Genomic DNA, 17,290 nt, shown 5'->3' on the forward strand with positions numbered 1-17,290 from the left:
CAGAGCAACAGCGCTGCCTGGTGGCCAGTCAAGGAGTTGCAGGCCGCCTCCTGTCTTTCCCTGTGCTGGTCAGTTGTGCTCCTCCATGCTCCCCTTTCTCCTTTTGTTTCCGGGCTCACAGCTCACACTTATTCAGTTCATCTCACACATGTGCACTTGTCAGAGAGTTTTTACTGACGGCTGCCTTCTCTGAGCAGCACTGGGCTAGGGGTCAGGCCAGGTCCTAACCCCAAGGAACGTACCGCCTGGTTGCACAGTCAGAACCCAAATGTGTGGAAATTTACTAGGGGACCAGAAGTGAGCAAGCAAACAAGGTAGCGATGCAGGAGACAGATGGTAGTGGAACAGGTGAGACTGCCAGTAGAAGATGCAGGGGAGGTGTCATTGTTAGGAGACAGCTTGTTCCCAGGGGCTTAGGGGAAATTGAGTGACACCGGCTGAGCGGGTTGTTGCCGACTGGTGGGAGGAGGGGAGTCCAGAGGCGTGTGTGGGGAATGATGAGGAGACCACTCCGCGTGGAGCCGGGCTTTGGCTGGGAATGATCTTGGTTCTGCATCTGAGAGCAGCTGGGAAGTGAGTTAGATTGCCAGCGCTGCTACAACAAAGCGCCACAGACTGGGCGGCTTAAATCACAGAAGTTAATTTTCTCACATTTCTGGAGACTGGAAGTCCAAGATCAAGGTGCTGGCAGGGCTGGTTTCCTCTGAGGCTTCTCTCCTTGGCTTGTAGGTGGCTGTCTTCTCCCTGTGTCTTGTCATGGTCTTCCCTCTGTCTCCTGTCTCCTCTTCTTAAGGACATGAGTCAGTTGGATTAGGGCCCCCATGTGACCTCGTTTTAACTTAATCCCCTCTTTAAAGGCCCTATCTCCAAATAATAGCCACATTCTGAGGTCCTGAGGGTTGGGCCTTCAGCATATGAATTTGGGGGGACACATTGCAGCCCATAATGGGAAGGCAAACAGAATCATGTTGCAGGAGCCTGGAAAGGCTCTTCACGCACATCAGCCTTGGACAATTATTGAGCTGAGAGCTGCTTCAATATCTAGGTCGGAGCTTTAGGAAGGTGATCCGGGATCCAGCCGCTGTGTGTAGTTTGCGCTGGATGGTAGCTGAGGCGGTCAGGATGCCAGGAATCCAGTGGTTTGTGGGTATTGCAGCCACAGTGGGGAGAAGATGGTTCTGGGGTGAGGGTACCAAGAAGGGGGTTCCTTGGTTAACAAATGCCAGCAGCTGGGAAGAAGCCCCAGCCCTGGGCCACCACACTTGTTCTGTCTGTCCCGGCGGATCATCCAAGGGTTGAACCTGGGATGGGTCGTGCTGGGCAGGCTGGGGCCACTACAGCTACCCAGATGCTGGGGTGCAGCTGCCCTTCCTGGAGGGAACTGTTTCATAATTTTAAAATACGTTTTGTAAACGTGGGGGAGTGGGAGACAACCCTGTGAAGTCGGTACTGTTTTTGTTGTCCTCTTTCCCGCGAGGAAGCTGAGGCCGAAGTGAAGTTACTTGGCCAGCGTGGCACAGCTGATACGAGGTGGAGCCGGGATTCAAAGCCAGGCACACCGGGCCCTGGTGAGCCCACAGGAGAGGCCTCCCCGAGGCGTGGGAGAAGCGGGTGCTCAGAGGAGGGAGGTGGCCTGACCCAGGGCTTGGGGCACGAGCAGGAGCTTCCCAGGCCAGGAAGGAGCTGCAAGAAGGGGCTTGCAGGGCCGAGGGACCAGCATGTGCAGAGGCTCCAGGGCCTGTGAAATCAGGGTGTTAGTTTTCTCAACTCTCAGAAGATTGAGTGACAGCCCGGACCCTGCCCACGCCTCCCCGCTCCCGTGCCTGCTGTCAGTGACACAGTGGATCTCCTCACTGTCCCCTCCTGAATAAGGCTCTGTCCTGCCATACAGCCCAGGCCCCGGGGAATGGGGAGTGGCCCAGGGAAGCAGGGCCGAGACCGGCTCTTAGAGGCAGCATCTGGTGCCCCCAGCTGGGGGGTCCTGGGCCGAGGTGTGAGGGAACCTGCCTTTTGATAAGGGCCACCTCCCTCCGGCCAGGTGAGGTGGGAGCCCAGGCCGGTGCTTCGTTCATTCACTCATGCACTTGTTTGTTGGGAATGCAGCCATGAACACGGTAGACAAGGCCCCTGCCTTCACGGAGCCCACATTCTGCCTGAAAGGTGGAGCCCCAAGTCGAGGCAGCAGCTCTCTGACGGAGGAGGGAGGGTTTGCATGGACTGAAATTTCCGGCCTTCACCGAGGCCCACCGGGATGTCGCCTCCCCCCGAGGAGCCCTCCCTGGTCTCTCCAGGATGCAGTTAGAAGTCTGCACGTGCTCCCTAGCGCAGCCCTGCTCTCCTGGGGGTCGGTCTGCTGGCTCGTACCTGAGTCACACGCTCCCTCGGCGCTGCCTTCAGCACGCAGGGCTTGGGGTGCACCTGTTGGGAGCCGGGTGAGGGGCCCTTCGCCACCACCCGCCTCCCGGTGGCACCTGTGAGCCCAGAGGCTCCCCTGTCGTGTCGTTGGGGGGTGGGGCGTGTGAACAGATGGCAACTCCAGGCCCTTGCCCACCGCACTCCCTGCACCCCCATCCCCGCCAAGGGGGAGCTGGCTTCTTCAGCTGGCATTTCGCAGCACTTTTTCCTCATCCTTTCAACTCCAGCAAGTAGACAGGAGTGATTAATTATGATCCCCGGTCTACTGATAGGAGCCCAAGACCTGAAAGGCCACGTGGCTCGCCTGGGCCCAGGGGAGCTGCCGGAACTTGCATGCAGGTCTCCGGGCCCCCGTCCAGGGCTTTCACTCACTGGGTCATGCACGGGCCTTGCCCCCAGCCCCCCACGCCAGCCGGTGTCTCCGGGCCTCGCTCCCTGTGCTGCGGGGCCTGCTCGACCCTGAGTGACCCTGTATGCGGGGGTTGGACCATTCACTGTGTCACCCGTCATCCTCCCTCATGAAAGTACTGCCCAGATTTCTGAAAAAGGGACTGCCTGGGGCTGGGAAGGCACGGTCAAGACCCTGCATTGCTGGTGCCCCAGGAAACTGCCGCCGTCCCTTTGGGAAGCAGCATGACCCTGTGGCAAGAAACATAGAAACGTTGATGGCGGTGGAGCGCGGACCCCCTCCTGGGAATGCGGCCTGTGGAAATGACTCATCACAAGCCCAGAGCCTTATCATGCATGAGAGGTGTTCAGCCCATGGCGGAGGAAGATTGGCACAAACATGAATGTCTGACCTGAGGGGAAATGTCACCAGTCGGGTGACCAGGAAATGCAAAATCACAGGAAAATACTGGTGGCAACAGCATTCAGTAAAAACAATTAAAAAGGAAAGTCCAGTCAGAGTCGTAGCAAAGTAGATAAACAAGATGCTTCTGCAGGGGAAAGTCCTCCAGAGAAGCCAGCGGCCAGGCTGAGAGGGCACAGCTGTGACAGCTGTCGTCTTTTCAGACGGAACAGACCTGGGTGGGCAGGCCTCGGGGGAGCGGAGTGTGAGGGTGCAGCGGTGGCCCGAGGGCGCGGGTAGCAGGCAGGCGGCCTGGAATGTGGGACATCGGCGCCCAAGCACACTGACCATAGGCTCTGCGTCTGTCCGGATGTGGCCTAGATGCCCGAGGAGCCGGCCTTGTGCGTAGGGCGCTGTCGAAGATCAGTCCCTTCACTCAACAAGGACTTGTTGAGCACCTACTGTGTACCTCAGTGTTCTAGGCACTGGGCCCACAGCAGTGAATAAACCCACCAGCCCCTGCCCTCATGGAATCAATGTTCTAGAGAGGGAGACAGAGCCCTCGAATGTAGTAACTCCTCCCCCTGGCACGTCCCAGGTGAGTCCTCCCCGTTGCCTAGGAGCACGCAGCGGGCTCCAGGCCCTCGGAGCCACTTCTCTGGTCTGTCTGCAGCTCCTCTCGCCTCAGTACAGCCCTCACTCGTGGGTGTCATTCTCTGGGGCCCGGCCCTGCAAAGGATTCCCACTCTGCATGTTCTTGGGGACTGTCCCTGCCCCAGGTTTTGTTTCCACTGGGTATCATCTGGGTGAAGAAGTTATACCTGTCTGGGAGAAAAGAACTGAAGCAGAGTCTTGTCACAGCTCTCCCCAGGCCCCGCTTCACCGGAGCCCTGCCAAGGCTTCCTTCGCATCTGTGTGCAGAGGGCCTGCTCTGCTGGCACCATGCTGGGCACAGCCAGGGAGCCAAGGAGGGTGAGGCCCAGGGCCCAACATCCCCGGTAGCTGGACATGGACCGGTGGCCACGATTCAGAACCTACCCACTCTCCTGTGGGCAGCCCAGGTGGCCTTGCCCAGTGTAGTAATAGAAATAGCAGCCACCGCTATGTGCCTGTTAGGTGCCAAGGCCTCCCAACAACCCTCTAGGGAGGCATCGCTCCCATTTTACAGATGAAAAGAGCAAGGCCCAGCATTGTTCAGTCATTTGCCAAAGGTTACAGCTAGTTTACCCCAGGTTCAAAGTCAGGCTTCAAATCTGCACCTTCAAAGTGCTGTCTCCACCTCTCCCCTACCCCTAGTTGTCCTCTTGTAACACCTGTTTGTCATTGTCTTTTGTCCTCTTGCTAGTTGTGTATCAGCTGCCACCAGTTGCATGGGAGCATGGCCTCCTGCCAGAGTGGACAGGGCAGTGATGTGACTTGGACACCTGGATTCTCACCCTGGGCCTGCCTGTGACTTGTGTATGGTCTTGAACTATTCTCTTCCCCTCTCTGGACTTGATAGGACTTGCCATCTCCGAGGACCTCTGGCTTCACGTTCTCTGATGAGGGTAGCAGAGAGGGAAGAGCGGGTGTTTCAGGTTCCCAGGGGCTAATATTTCAGCTCTTAACAGAACACAACCCACCATCTGACTAAAAAAAACCCTCTTTCCAACTCCCATCCAGAAATAAAGACGACAGATAAATAAGCAGCAGTAGCCTTTTTCCGGGAACCAGAAATAGCGCCCAGTGCTGACTGATAGAAAGAGTCTTATTCTATTTGGGGGAGAAGAGCTGTTGGCACTGTTGTGATTTTCCCAGGGCGGAGCTGGAGGGAACTCTGCTGTCGCTGTCCCTCACATGGGGCGGGGCCGGCCTGTCTGCTGCCACCAAGGCGCTGGCTCCACCGCTGCAGGGCGCGGCTGCTTCCTCGACCCTCCCACTCAGGTGACCTTTGTGTCCACGAGCTAGACTGATGTCACCGTCTTCATCTCAAAGGCTGGGTCCGTTTGTATGACCAGACGGCAGCGTGTCCTCAAGCAAGGCCTTTGCACTGGCCGTTCCGTCTGCCAGGAGCGCGTTTCCCCCAGATGCCCAGGCTGACTGCTCGCCTTCCTGTGCCTTCGCTCAGCGAGGCATATCCCGATCACACCTCCACCTCCACTGGCAGCCCCCTCGCGCTCCCCGTGTCACCCACCAGCACCATCTAGCTGTCCCTTTTACTCATCCATCGGGCTTATTGTCCGGTCCCTGCACCTGGAATGTCAGCTCCACGAGGCAGCGTTGCCTGTGTTCCTTCATTGCTGGGTGTCTGGCTCCAGGGATACAACACATTTTTTTGTTGGTGACCGGTTGTTGAAACCAAAATAGAAACAGTAGTAGTTTCTAATTTACTGTGATTTCACAGGCGTGGCAGGATGATTTTGGCTACAAGCAGTAGAGTCATGGTGGTCTGCTGTACCCGAGTCCAGCGTTGGGACAGGCCCCGGGCGTGGGGCAGCCTGCAGCCCAGTGAGGGACACAGGTTCCTTTCCAGCCTCTGCCCTGCGGGCACAGGACTGCCTTCCCCCAAGGCTGACCCCCACAGACTGAGCTTGGTCTGTGGGCCTTTCAGGCCGCATGATCAGGGAGGTCTCGGTCCCAGGCCCACCCTGGAGAGGGCGCGGGGTTTGCAGCTGGTAGTGCCTGTTTCTCAGGGTATGGTCAACAAGCTCCAAGTTAGGATAAAGGAAGAAGAGCATGACGCTGTGCCTGGGCCCCTCTTTCTTGTCACACTCGGTCCTTGGCCACCTCTGCTGGGTCCTGCCACCACCCAGGCTACCACCTCAGACACCAGAGCCTGAGATTTCGGAAAGGTGTGGGTGTCTGGCCTAATGCTGGATGCGGCCTGTTCGTTGGAAGTGTCTCGTCTCTGCATTTCATCTGGACCCCAGATATCTCCGGGAGAGCACTCCTCATCCTTCTCTGGTTCACCCTGGCCTTGGCAGGGGCGGGGCTGGGGGATGGGTCTCTGCAGGTTTTCTGGAGGATCGAAGGAGACACTGTACCCGAAGCATTTATTTAGCCCAGTTTCCCACAGAGAGCGAGTGCTCGCTGGATGGCAGCTGCTGCCGCTGGGGTTTTTTCCTTATTTTTCTTTTTCAATTGGTATAAGCCACCACATACCATAAAATCCACCTTTTTAAAGTGTAGATACAGTTCAGTAGGTTTGAATATTTTCACAGAGTTGTACAACCATCACCATTATCTAATCCCAGAACATTTTCATCACCCCAAAAAGGAATGTACCCATTTGCACTCACTCCGCATTCCACCTGCCCCCCAGGCCCTGGCAACCACCAGTCTCCTTTCTGTCTCTATGGATCGGCCCATTCTGGACATTTGGGATAAAGTCATATATTTGGTGGCTTTTCTAACTGGCTTCCTTCACTTAGCAGAATGTTTTCAAGGTTTATCTACGTTGTAGCATGAATCAGAGCTTTTTATGGCTGGATATATTCCACTGCATGGATATATCACGTTTTGTTTACCCACTCATCAGTTGATTGACATTTGGGTTGTTGCCACACTTTGGCTGTGATGAATAACGCTGTTATGAACATTCCTGGACAGGTTTTTTTGTGGACATATGTTTCTGTCCTCTTGGTTGTATAGCTAGGAGTGGACTGCTGGGTCACACTGGAACTATGTTTGACTGTTTGAAGAACTGCCAGACCGTTTCTCAAAGCAGCTGGACCATTTTACATTCCCACCGGCAATGTCAGGACACTTGTTATTGTCTGTCTTTTTGGTTGTAGCCAACCTAATAGGTGTGGTTTTGATCTTCATTCCTCTGATGGCTAATGATGTTGAGCATCCTTTCCCATGCTTATTGGCTATTCGTACGTCCTATTTTGAGAACTGTCCGTTTCAGATCCTTTGCCCATTTTTTAAATTGGGTTACTGGTCTTTTAATTGTTTGGTTGTTAATAGTTCTTCATATATTTTGGATACTAGACCCTTATCAGATATATGATTTGCAAATATTTCCCCCCATTCTGTGGGTTTTCTTTCACTTTCTTGATAGTGTCCTTTGAAGCACACAAGTTTTAAATTTTGATGACTTCAGATGTGTCTGTTTTTACTTCGGTTGCTTGTGCTTTTGGTATCTAAGAAACCATGTCTAATCCAAGGTCATAAAGATTTACACCTGTGTGTTCTTCTAAGCATTTTATAGTTTTAGCTCAAATGCTTTTTCTGCATCTATTGATAGGATCGTGTGGGTTTTGTCCTTTATTCTGTTGATATGGAGCGGGCACTTTTTCTACTAGGGAGGCCGTGGTCAGTAGCATGGACTTGGGAGCCAGCTGCCCGGGGATGAGCCCCCAGCTGCACCCCTTACTCACTGTGTGACTCTGGACAGGGCACTTCACCTCTCTGTGCCCCATTTTCTTTATCTGTAAAATGGGGGTGACAGCACCTCTTTGTGGGGTTCTTGTGAGGGTAGATGATTGCTTTGCAGGCTGTGTGGAACAGTGTCTGGCACATAACAAGTGGGGTTTATTGACTGTTGGCCGTTAGCCGTGACATGACTTGAAAGCTTTGGGCTGGGGTGGTGGGAAGGGCATTGAAGGCGGATCTAAAAGCCAGGCAGATTCACCTGCTCCGAAAACTCCGGAAGCTCTGACCGGAGGTGGTCTGTTTGACTCCAGGGATCTCCGAGTCTTCCCATGGGAGGGCTGGGTCCAGGGTGGACCCCCTGCCAGGCCAGGTGGGCAACTGCTGCAAGCCGGCCTGCTGCCACACTCTCCAGTTTGTTTGGCCTGGAGTGTCACGCCCTGTTAGGGCTGGGCTGGAGGGGCTGCAGCAAGGAGCCTTTGCGCAGGGCGCTTCCTCCTTCCACAGCCTGCCAGCCCCTCACCCGTGTTTCCACCCCGGCTCTGACCCTGGGCAGGGGGTGCAGAAATGGGGCCCTGTTTAGACAATGGCTTACAGCTGAGAGCCAGGACACCCTCCCCCCGCCCCAACCCTACCTCCCTGCTCTGATGTCCCTGGCTTCTCTTCTCCTGGCCTGCCATGTGAGCCTGGCTCCTTGTCCTGGCTCTGTACGTGGCTGTCAAGTGATCTTGGGCAAAGACTGCCTCTTTGGGCCTCTGTTTCAGCATCTGTCCCTGAGGAATATGAGTGCTCCGTGCAGAGGGCCTGCCTCGCCGTCTGCCAGGGCTCCACCCTCCCTGGGTCCCCGAGAACCTGCCATCACTCTGCGCCTCTTTGGAGTTTGGACTTTGCTGGTGGGGGCGGGGGGCGGGGAGGGAAATTAGAACACTTTTAATGTTCCCTGTGTAATTCTTGGCACTGGCTTTTATGAGATATGTGAAGCTGGATCTTACCTTGGTTTCAACGTTTTAATGTACTGACCTCTTAGCCAGCCAAGTAGTAGAAGCTGTTGGAGACAAGCTGCTTTATTGTTTGCTTTCGGTTTGGTTTCCAAGTTTGTGGCAGGGATGGGGGTGTCACCCCCATCCCACTGATGCTCAGCCTTTCCCAGCTCCTGTGCCCAGAAATACAGGGTGGTCTTACCTCCTGGGAGCTGGTGCCCTGAGTGGGGATGGAGGTAGACTGAGTAGTAATAACAAACCAGTCATGCAATTTAACAATCAGTAGAGAGATTCAGAATACACTTTGTTTTCCCACGAATAATCTGTTTTGCCCTCACTCGGTGTCTGGCACCAGGAGCGTCCTGACGAACAGAGCACACCCAGCTCCCAGAGCTTCTCAGAAAACCAAACACGCCTGGAACCCACAGGGTGAGCGCGCACCCCTGCAAGAGCGGGGACTCAGGAAAGCAGCGGCGTGGGGGGTGGGGCCGGGGCTGGAGTGTGGTGGCAGGAGGAGGGCGGTGCCTGTGCTTGCGTGTGGCCCGTCGGGGTGACAGAGGGGTCGGGAGCCGCCTCTGTTAGATGGCGAGAGGCTGCATGCCAGGGGTCCCTGTGTGACTGCGAGCCGCTCTTTAATCCCCCCACCCCAGCCTCAGCATCCTCCCCACGGGATTATTTGCAGACTTCAGAGGTGATGTACGTAAAGCCCTTGGCAGCGCTAGACCCGGGGTAAGAGCTGAAGGGCTGGTGTCGTTCCTGTGATTATCATTAAGCTGATACTGCATATGGAGGGGGAAGTCTTTTTTTTTTTTTAACATCTTTATTGGAGTATAATTGCTTTGCAATGGTGTGTTAGTTTCTGCTGTGTAACAAAGTGAATCAGCTATACATATACATACATCCCCATATCTCCTCCCTCTTGCGTCTCCCTCCCACCCTCCCTATCCCACCCCTCTACGTGGTCACAAAGCACTGAGCTGATCTCCCTGTGCTATGCGGCTGCTTCCCGCTAGCTATCTATTTTACATTTGGTAGTGTATATAAGTCCATGCCACTCTCTCACTTCGTCCCAGCTTACCCTTTGGAGGGGGAAGTCTTCATTGCCCCAGAACAGAGTTCATAGTTGATTGAGTGAAAATTTGAGTTACAAAACTCAAATTGAGTTTTGTTGAGTACCTCGTTGGGGAGCTGTGTGTGTGTGTCACATGCCCAAGTGCGGGCTAGGAGGTAATCGCAGTCGTATCTGTGACTGGGTCTGGTTTTCACTTTTAGTTGATCTTCAGCCTTTGCCGTTATCATGTATTGGTTCCGTCATTACAGAAATGCTATTAGAAAATGTAATGAAAGTCTGTGCTCTCATTCCTGGGGCGTGTGGGTGACTGCAGCGTATGGGCCGTCAGATGGGGTGGGCAGGGGCGCTGAGGGCGCCCCGAGGAGAGGGCGGTGCTGACTTGGGCTTCTCCTCCACCCCCAGATGACAGGATCTGCTCACCACCCTTCATGGAGCTCACGAGCCTGGGCGGAGATGACACCATGCGGCTCCTGGAGGAGAATGGCCTGGCCTTCCCGTTCAGTGCGTACCGCGCCCTGAGCGTGCCGCGTGGGGGCCGGGTGGGCCTTCAACTTCCCGAGGGTGCAGGCAGGCCTCGGCCGCCGGGGAGGGCATGGCCCCGGGTCCCTGGGTTCCTGGGTGGTGAGGGCCTGGCCCGGCGGCGTCCGTCCAGCTCACCCGTGGGCAGGTGCTGGCCCTGGTCGAGTCCGCGCCGCCCTCCGGCTCCCACCTGCCCCTCCCCTGAGGGGCTGCGGGAGTTGTCAGGAGTTTCTTCCTGTACCTGCAAGGCTGGGCTTTGTGGGTGAATAACCTCGCTAACCCCTCTGTTTTTCTCTCCCCCACCCACAGTTTGCAAAACCAGAGTGGCTCATGGCACCAGCTCTCACGAGGTGAGTGGGAGATGTGACGACTTGACTGCCCTGTGCCCCGCCTCCCCACCCCTGCCGTCCCCCTGCCCCCGATCCCTTCAGCTCGCGGTGTCTCTCTGGGAGCCCGCCAGGCCTGCTGCTGGATCCCGCTCCGTGTCCTGCTCCTGATGGTCGCGGCTTTGTACGCTGTCTCCACCCACACCCACACCCTGTGCCTGTCCTGTCCCCGAGGCCGCGATGTCTGTGCCTGCCCCCTTTGTGCCCGGGCGAGCCAGGCCTCCGTCTGACCAGTCCTTTGGCCCGTCGGTGTCAGTCACTTCCTGCTCTGTGCCGGGCACTGGCCTGGGCCCCGCTGAAAAGATGCCATCGCTGCCCACAGCGATCTGCCAGTCCTGCTGAATTTGGGAAGGGGGTGAGAGGCGGAAGGAGTACCCTACCTGCCGTGTACGTGATTGCCCCACCCTCTCATTCATTCCTGTGTTCACCCAGTGGTCATTCCCGGCCTTGGGTGCCGCGGGAAGGATGCGTAAGATGTGAGTCCTGCCCTGGCGGGGAGCACAGAGTCCCGGAGGCGGAGGGCACCAGCGGGGTGTGGTTGGGAGACTGAGCGGAGGAAGCCTTTTGGGGGCAAGAGGAGCTAATGGCCAGGCAGGGGCTCTGCTGGGTCTGTCGCCGTCCTTAAGAACCATGCCTGGGATATTGTCTTCAGGGGCACAGCCCAGCCTGGGGACCCCCTCATTAGGTGCATGGGAGGACACCCTGGGCTGTAGACATTTGACCCACCCAGAAGGCCCTGTGAGAGAGTCTGTCCCGGGCAGCCCCGCCGTCAGAAATGCTCCCCCAAGGCCTATGACTAAACATGGACAACCCCGGCAGTGCGCCCTGGAGAAGATGTATGTAGTGTCTTTATCCCTGGCATGCATTTATGGGGAAATGTCTGTGAACAGATGTGTCCCTGTGGTGTGGTACATGCCATGATGGGGCTGCAAGGCTGAGGGGGTCCCTTTGCTTGTGGGAGGGAACGTGAGGGCAGGAAATCCTGGCCTGTAGCAAAGGTCAGCTGTCTCCTAAGGTCAGGAGCCCTCATGGAACCTTCCCTGTCCAGGCCTGCCTGGGCTCCGGGCCAGGGGTGTGCGCCTGGGCTGGGCCCCGGGAGGGAGCAGGAAGGCTTCAGAGCAGCCAGAATCGTGTCCCTGGAACCCACGCTCCCCTCGCTGGCACCAGCACCTGCTCCCCGACCTTCCACCTGGCCCTTTTCACCACCAAACGGTTCCTCTGTTGGTCAGTGCCTCGGGGTTTTCAGGACAGAAAGGCAACTGCAGTCGTTAGTGTAATTAGACCAGCCTAATGCAGAATAGGTCAGCCTGCCAGGAAGGAACCGCTTCTGCTGTTGATGTAAGAACTTTGGAATCACACCAGCCTGGGACCAGGTCTGGTTCTGAGCACCACCAGCTGTGTGACTTCGGGCAGATTACCCAGCCTCTCTGAGTTTCCGTCCCACACTTGTAACTGGGGATATGGTGGCTGTTGTAAGGATAAGGGAGTTGCTGCATGTGGTGCCATGGGGCCTGGCCCAGGGAGTGTTTGATACGCTGTCGTGGAACCAGTTGCCCTGGAGCCCGCTGGGTCATTGCTGACGGGGCAGGGGTTCCGGATCGAGGTGGCCACCCTCCTCCGGGGGAGTCTTGACTCCATGGGGTCAAGCGCCTTCAGGGGAGGCTACTTCACTCCTCAGTCCAGTTATCCAAGTCTGGCTCCAAGGTGTGAGCCACGTCCCCCCCCACTTCCCCACCCCTGGGGCTCCCCCAGCCTGCCGTGCACTGTTTCCGGGAGGGGCTCCTCTGCTGGGTGGGGGTCAGGGACAGAGCCCTGAGATTGGGGTCTGGGCTGTTGCAGATTCCCAGGGGGCTTGTGTGCCGCGGGCCGTCTGCCTCCTGGGAGGCTGTTAGCATCAGAGGGACGCCCCCTCTGGCGGGGTGCCCTCCGTGGCCTGAGCCTGGGGGTGGGACGCCGAGGCTCGTCACCCCCCTCAGGGGTGCCCGGGGATGCTGAGTGCAGCGAGGAGGGAGGGCATCTCTGTGCACGTGATTAGCTTTACACAGGAAAGGGGGCTTTCTGACCGGGGTCCTCACCTGTACCCCAGTCTGCCCGAGCCCTACCTCTGATTCCCTGGTCCCTCCCTCAACTGAAGTCGGGACTAGTTTGTTTTCATCTTATGTTCACACGATGGTTTGGGCTCCTGTCTTGGCTTTAAGCTGGTGTAAGCACACAAATTTGCTCCACAGTGGAATACCACGTCCCCTCCTTTAAAAAAAAAGGCAAAAAAAACCCCCACTGAGTCAAAAGCTCGGAGGACCCCGAAGCTACCCCATGGTGGTTATTTTATTTATTTATTTTTAATTTTTTTGGCCACACTGCACGACATGCGGGATCTTAGTTCCCTGACCAGGGATCGAACCCCTGCCCCCTGCAGTGGAAGTGCGGAGTCTTAACCACTGGACCGCCAGGGAAGCCCCACCATGGTGGTTACTGATGGTATTTTACAGGTGAGGAAAATGGAGCTTAAACAGGGCTTATGCAGCAAGCGCCAGGGCTGGGTCTTGAACCCATGTATGGCTCTCTTACTTTCATCAGATGGCTAAGGAGATAACTCACTGCGGCGCGCGCGCGCGCGCACACACGCACGCACGCACACACACACACACACACACACAAACACACACACCCCCCCCCCACCTTTTGTTTCCCCGTGTGACCTGGATCTCTACGTCTGCCCCACCCGGCTGAGCACCAGGCACGTTGTGGTCGTGCTCTGTGACAGTTGATGTGGGAGGCAACAGCCAGTGTGGTGGCCAGCTTTCCAGCCCCGTTACCTCTCCCAGCAGCTCTGGGCATCTGGTGGCTCCTTCCTGGGGCCCCGTAGCCTTGAACAAAGCATTAGCCATGGCCCCGGCACTGGCAGCTGGCTGCAGTGGGCCCTGCCTCAGCCAAAGCGGGCAGGCTTTCTCCCGCCGCCCCTCTTCCCATCTCGACCTCAGTCCCCTGCCAGACCCTCCTGTTGGAGGCCTTTGTCCCCAGAGGATTCAGGGACGGGGAGCGGCATGTTCCCATTCCTCAAGTGCTCGTGTGGCTCACTCAGTGTCCAAGACGGCAAGGCTGGGGGCTGTTGGACCCCAGCCCATTCTGGGCTCTGTCACTTTCCAGCAGCCACTAAGTGCCGCAGGGCCTCAGTTTCCTCATCTGTAAAAGGGGCGTGGTGTCAGTGCCCACCTCGGGGGTACATTGTGAGGGAAACACCAGGTGATTCATGTAAAGTGGTTAGAACAGGGCCAGGTGTGTCATGAGTGCTCAAAAGTCAGCGCTTGTCGTTATGCAGGCTTGGACCCAAGGCCTCCCAAACCCTGATCCATTGTCTTCCACTTCCTGGCTGTGCCACCCGCGCCCCCCCCCCCCACCCCTGACCAAAGACTTTGTGGAGGAACCTCTAGGAGGTCATAAGGGTTAAGTAGTACACAACCCAGGGGGTCCTATTCCCTGGATGCAGTGTGAGTAGTGGAATTGTGCAGTGCACAGCCAGCTCAGCCTTACATGGCGGGCCTGATGGTACAGGATGTCCAAACCCCCATAGCAGGAGTGGATTGATCCCCAGGTGTTCTTCTCAAGTCCCACTCCACTCACCCTGCTTGAGACTCTTCTTGGGGAACCCTTGTGCTACAGGACCAGGGGTGGGCCTTGGTGGCAGTGCTCCGGACAGGTGACACACCCCGTGTCTGGGGCTGAGGAGGTAGTGCACTCTGACCAAGCCCTTGGCCCCCTGTCTCCCCAGATGGCCATCGTGTTCAACCAGGAGGGCCTGAGCGCCATCCAGCTGCCCTGCGTGGTCCAGAATTTCATCAACCACAACGCCGTCCTGTACAAGGTGTTTGTGGTCGGCGAGTCCTATACCGTGGTCCAGAGGCCCTCGCTGAAGAACTTCTCTGCGGGCACATCAGGTAACTGAGCCTCGCGCCATCTCTGGATGCCCTGAGCTCAGGGGCACGGCTGGAGCACGGCACTAGCCGCCAGTTTCTGGAGTGGGGAGAGGTGATCTGAAGGTTGGAAGAGTTGTGTCCAGTAGGTAAAGAGGTCTTGGGGCACGCCAGGTCATTGTAAGGGCTCCGTCTGTCTCAACTGCCATAAATTCCAGGAAGAACCTGAAAGCTTTCTGCACCCAGGCCGCTTCCCGGGGCCCCATGCGATAATGAGGCTCACAGGGAACACGCTGGAATGGATGATGGTCCCTTCAGCGAAGCCAGGGAGGGATAGGGAGGGAGGGGCCCCTCATACTTTGAGGACCAGAGTGCTGGCTGCTTTATCACGTCTCCTTTTTCCAACTGGGAAACACTGAGTTCCCTGCTGCTTCTGCAGCCGCTGAGGTGGACGCATGCTCTCTTCGGAGTTAGCGCACAGGGCACAGGACTTCCCAGCTGCGGGACCCCGGGCAGGTCAGGAGTGGGCACAGTCAGCCTGCCGGGTCCCCCACAGGGCTGAGGAACGCATCGGTGAGCGTGTTTTGGATCAGTGGATGATGGTCCTCCGTGTCCCTCAGATGTCACACAGTGGTGGCATTTGCAGGGTTCTGCCAGCATCGGGGCATCTGAGGGGGTCCTCTAGGGAGGCTGAGGGGCTCCACGCGCTCAGCTTTTCTTCAGCTGCTCACCAGCTCCAGGTGACCCTTGGCCGTTTCAAAAACTGACACTAAGACAAGGATTTGCTGGTATTGGGGCTGCTTAAAAGACTGTTCTAGTGGTTCTGGAGGCATCTCTAAGGCAAGTTCCGGAAACCTTTGGAACAGTGGCAGTGTCTCTGGAATAAGCACGGTCTTCCAAGAGGACCCCTCAGAGGATGTCTGGTTGCCCTTGTGTGGTTTGCTCTCACTCACTGTGTGTTTCTCTCTGGACGGGAAACCCGCCATCACCAGATGAAATGCCCAGGCTGCGTTATTTCCCTCTGAGCAAACAGATGTGTCTTCCTAAAATCCGTCTGCTGGGACTGCCTCTCACCATCCGCTCCTCATGGCTTCAAGCCACTCCTCTTTTTTTTTTTTTTTTTTTTAAATAAATTTATTTATTTATTTATGGCTGTATTGGGTCTTCGTTGCTGCGCGCGGGCTTTCTCTAGTTGAGGCGAGCAGGGGCTACTCTTCGTTGTGGTGCACGGGCTTCTCATTGCAGTGGCTTCTCTTGTAGCGGAGCACAGGCTCTAGGTGCCCGGGCTTCAGTAGTTGTGGCATGCGGGGTCAGTAGTTGTGGCTCGCGGGCTCTAGAGCGCAGACTCAGTAGTTGTGGCTCACGGGCCCAGTTGCTCCGCGGCATGTGGGATCTTCCCGGACCAGGGCTGGAACCCGTGTCCCCTGCATTGGCAGGCGGATTCTTAACCACTGCGCCACCAGGGAAGCCCCAGGCCACGCCTCTTGAATGAAGTCCAGCTGTTCCCGTCCTCTCTCAGCCGTTCTTCCCATTAACACAACCCAGAGAGCAGACACTGTGGAAATTGTGTCTCTTTCCACTGCCCTTCTGAGTGCTGGCGGGGCTTGCAGGGCATCCGGTCCTCACACTTGTCCTTGCCTCTACCCACTGGGCTGATGGAATGATCTGGGGGTGGGGGACCGATGTCAGGAGGGGTCTTTTTGTATGTGACTGTGTACTGGCAAGAGGCATTCTTATCAATTGTGGGCAGGATGGGGCTGATATTTTTCTAAGCCTGTTTATATTGTTTCCTGATTTTTAAAAATATGTTCTTTAAGTCTACGCGAAATGTATTAAGGGAAGAGTAGGTATAGCTTTTTATTTATTTTACCAACAATCACTCCATCTCTAAAAGAAATATACCACCTGGTTTCCTTCCTTTCCACATGAGAAGTGTCCCTCTTTTCCTCCCCTTTTTCTCCTGGTTGCAAAGGCCTGGGCCAGTTTCCATCTGGGAACCACTAGTGGCTGGGCGTGGGCTCTGTGTCCTGTGTCTGAGGACAAGGGCTCCGCATCTGTGTCTTCTCATGGCCATTCCAGGTTGCCAGTTTACCATAATATGCAGGCTGGGGCCGAGTGAATCAGTGGAGAAACACAGAGCTAACGGAGAAGTGTTTATTATGCCCAGGCGAGCTGAGTGATTTTCACTGTGTCCGTCCCTCCATCTCCGAAACTGATTCTGTGTCCACTGTCTTCAGGGCATCACACCAGCTCATCGTTCTTTTCACACGTGTGTTCTCTTTCTGGATGAGAAGCGCAGTGTGACAGCGGCTCTTTAAGCTGGACCAATTGAGCAGGGGACTTCAGGGCTCTGGCGTCTTTCCAGCCCCCTCCCAGCCTTCTGGTTCCCATGGCCCTGCGTGGCGGGCCCCCCGGCCTCCCCTGTCCATGCAGGGAGATGGGGGCTCCTTGAGTGGGATTCTTTTGACCTGCAGTGGCGATGAGGACACCAGCTTTCCCTCCACAACTACTGTGTTCTTTTGATTCTCAGATGTACTTTCGGTTTTCACCTGTTAAGCATCTCTGAAGTCAGGTGTGTCTTACGGCCACAGGCCTCTTGCAGTTGCCTCTGCTGGAACTGAAGTCACGTTTTTACGGAGAGGGTTGAGGTTGGCCTGTGCCAGCCCCAGGAAGACATGTTCTCTGCCCTTGGTCCACGGTCTTGGGGAGACTGCTTCCCTCTCCCCACTAGTTCCAGAGTCGCAGTGGGCGTGTTTCTCTGCTCCCCTTTCTGTGCAGTGGGTTTATTTCTGTTTCTTTTCCTCTGTGGGCACAGCGCCTTTGTTATACTCTGCACGTGGGCCTTTTTTTCCTTAGGGGTATGT

The 17,290-nt window shown here is 56.2% G+C and overlaps 1 protein-coding gene across 2 annotated transcripts in view; it reads left to right on the forward strand.

The window, feature by feature from the left end:
* The window catches only part of ITPK1 (inositol-tetrakisphosphate 1-kinase), a 160,469-nt gene that overhangs the window by 128,765 nt on the left and 14,414 nt on the right, over positions 1 to 17,290 (forward strand). For both annotated transcript variants that reach the window (XM_068541316.1, XM_068541307.1), the window contains exons 5-7: positions 10,013 to 10,111; positions 10,439 to 10,479; positions 14,285 to 14,450. In XM_068541316.1, the coding sequence (XP_068397417.1) occupies positions 10,013 to 10,111; positions 10,439 to 10,479; positions 14,285 to 14,450 (306 nt within the window). The remainder of the gene's footprint in view (positions 1 to 10,012; positions 10,112 to 10,438; positions 10,480 to 14,284; positions 14,451 to 17,290) is intronic.

This window comes from Eschrichtius robustus, chromosome 1 (genome assembly GCF_028021215.1).
Source record: "Eschrichtius robustus isolate mEscRob2 chromosome 1, mEscRob2.pri, whole genome shotgun sequence".
Classification (NCBI taxonomy): domain Eukaryota; kingdom Metazoa; phylum Chordata; class Mammalia; order Artiodactyla; family Eschrichtiidae; genus Eschrichtius; species Eschrichtius robustus.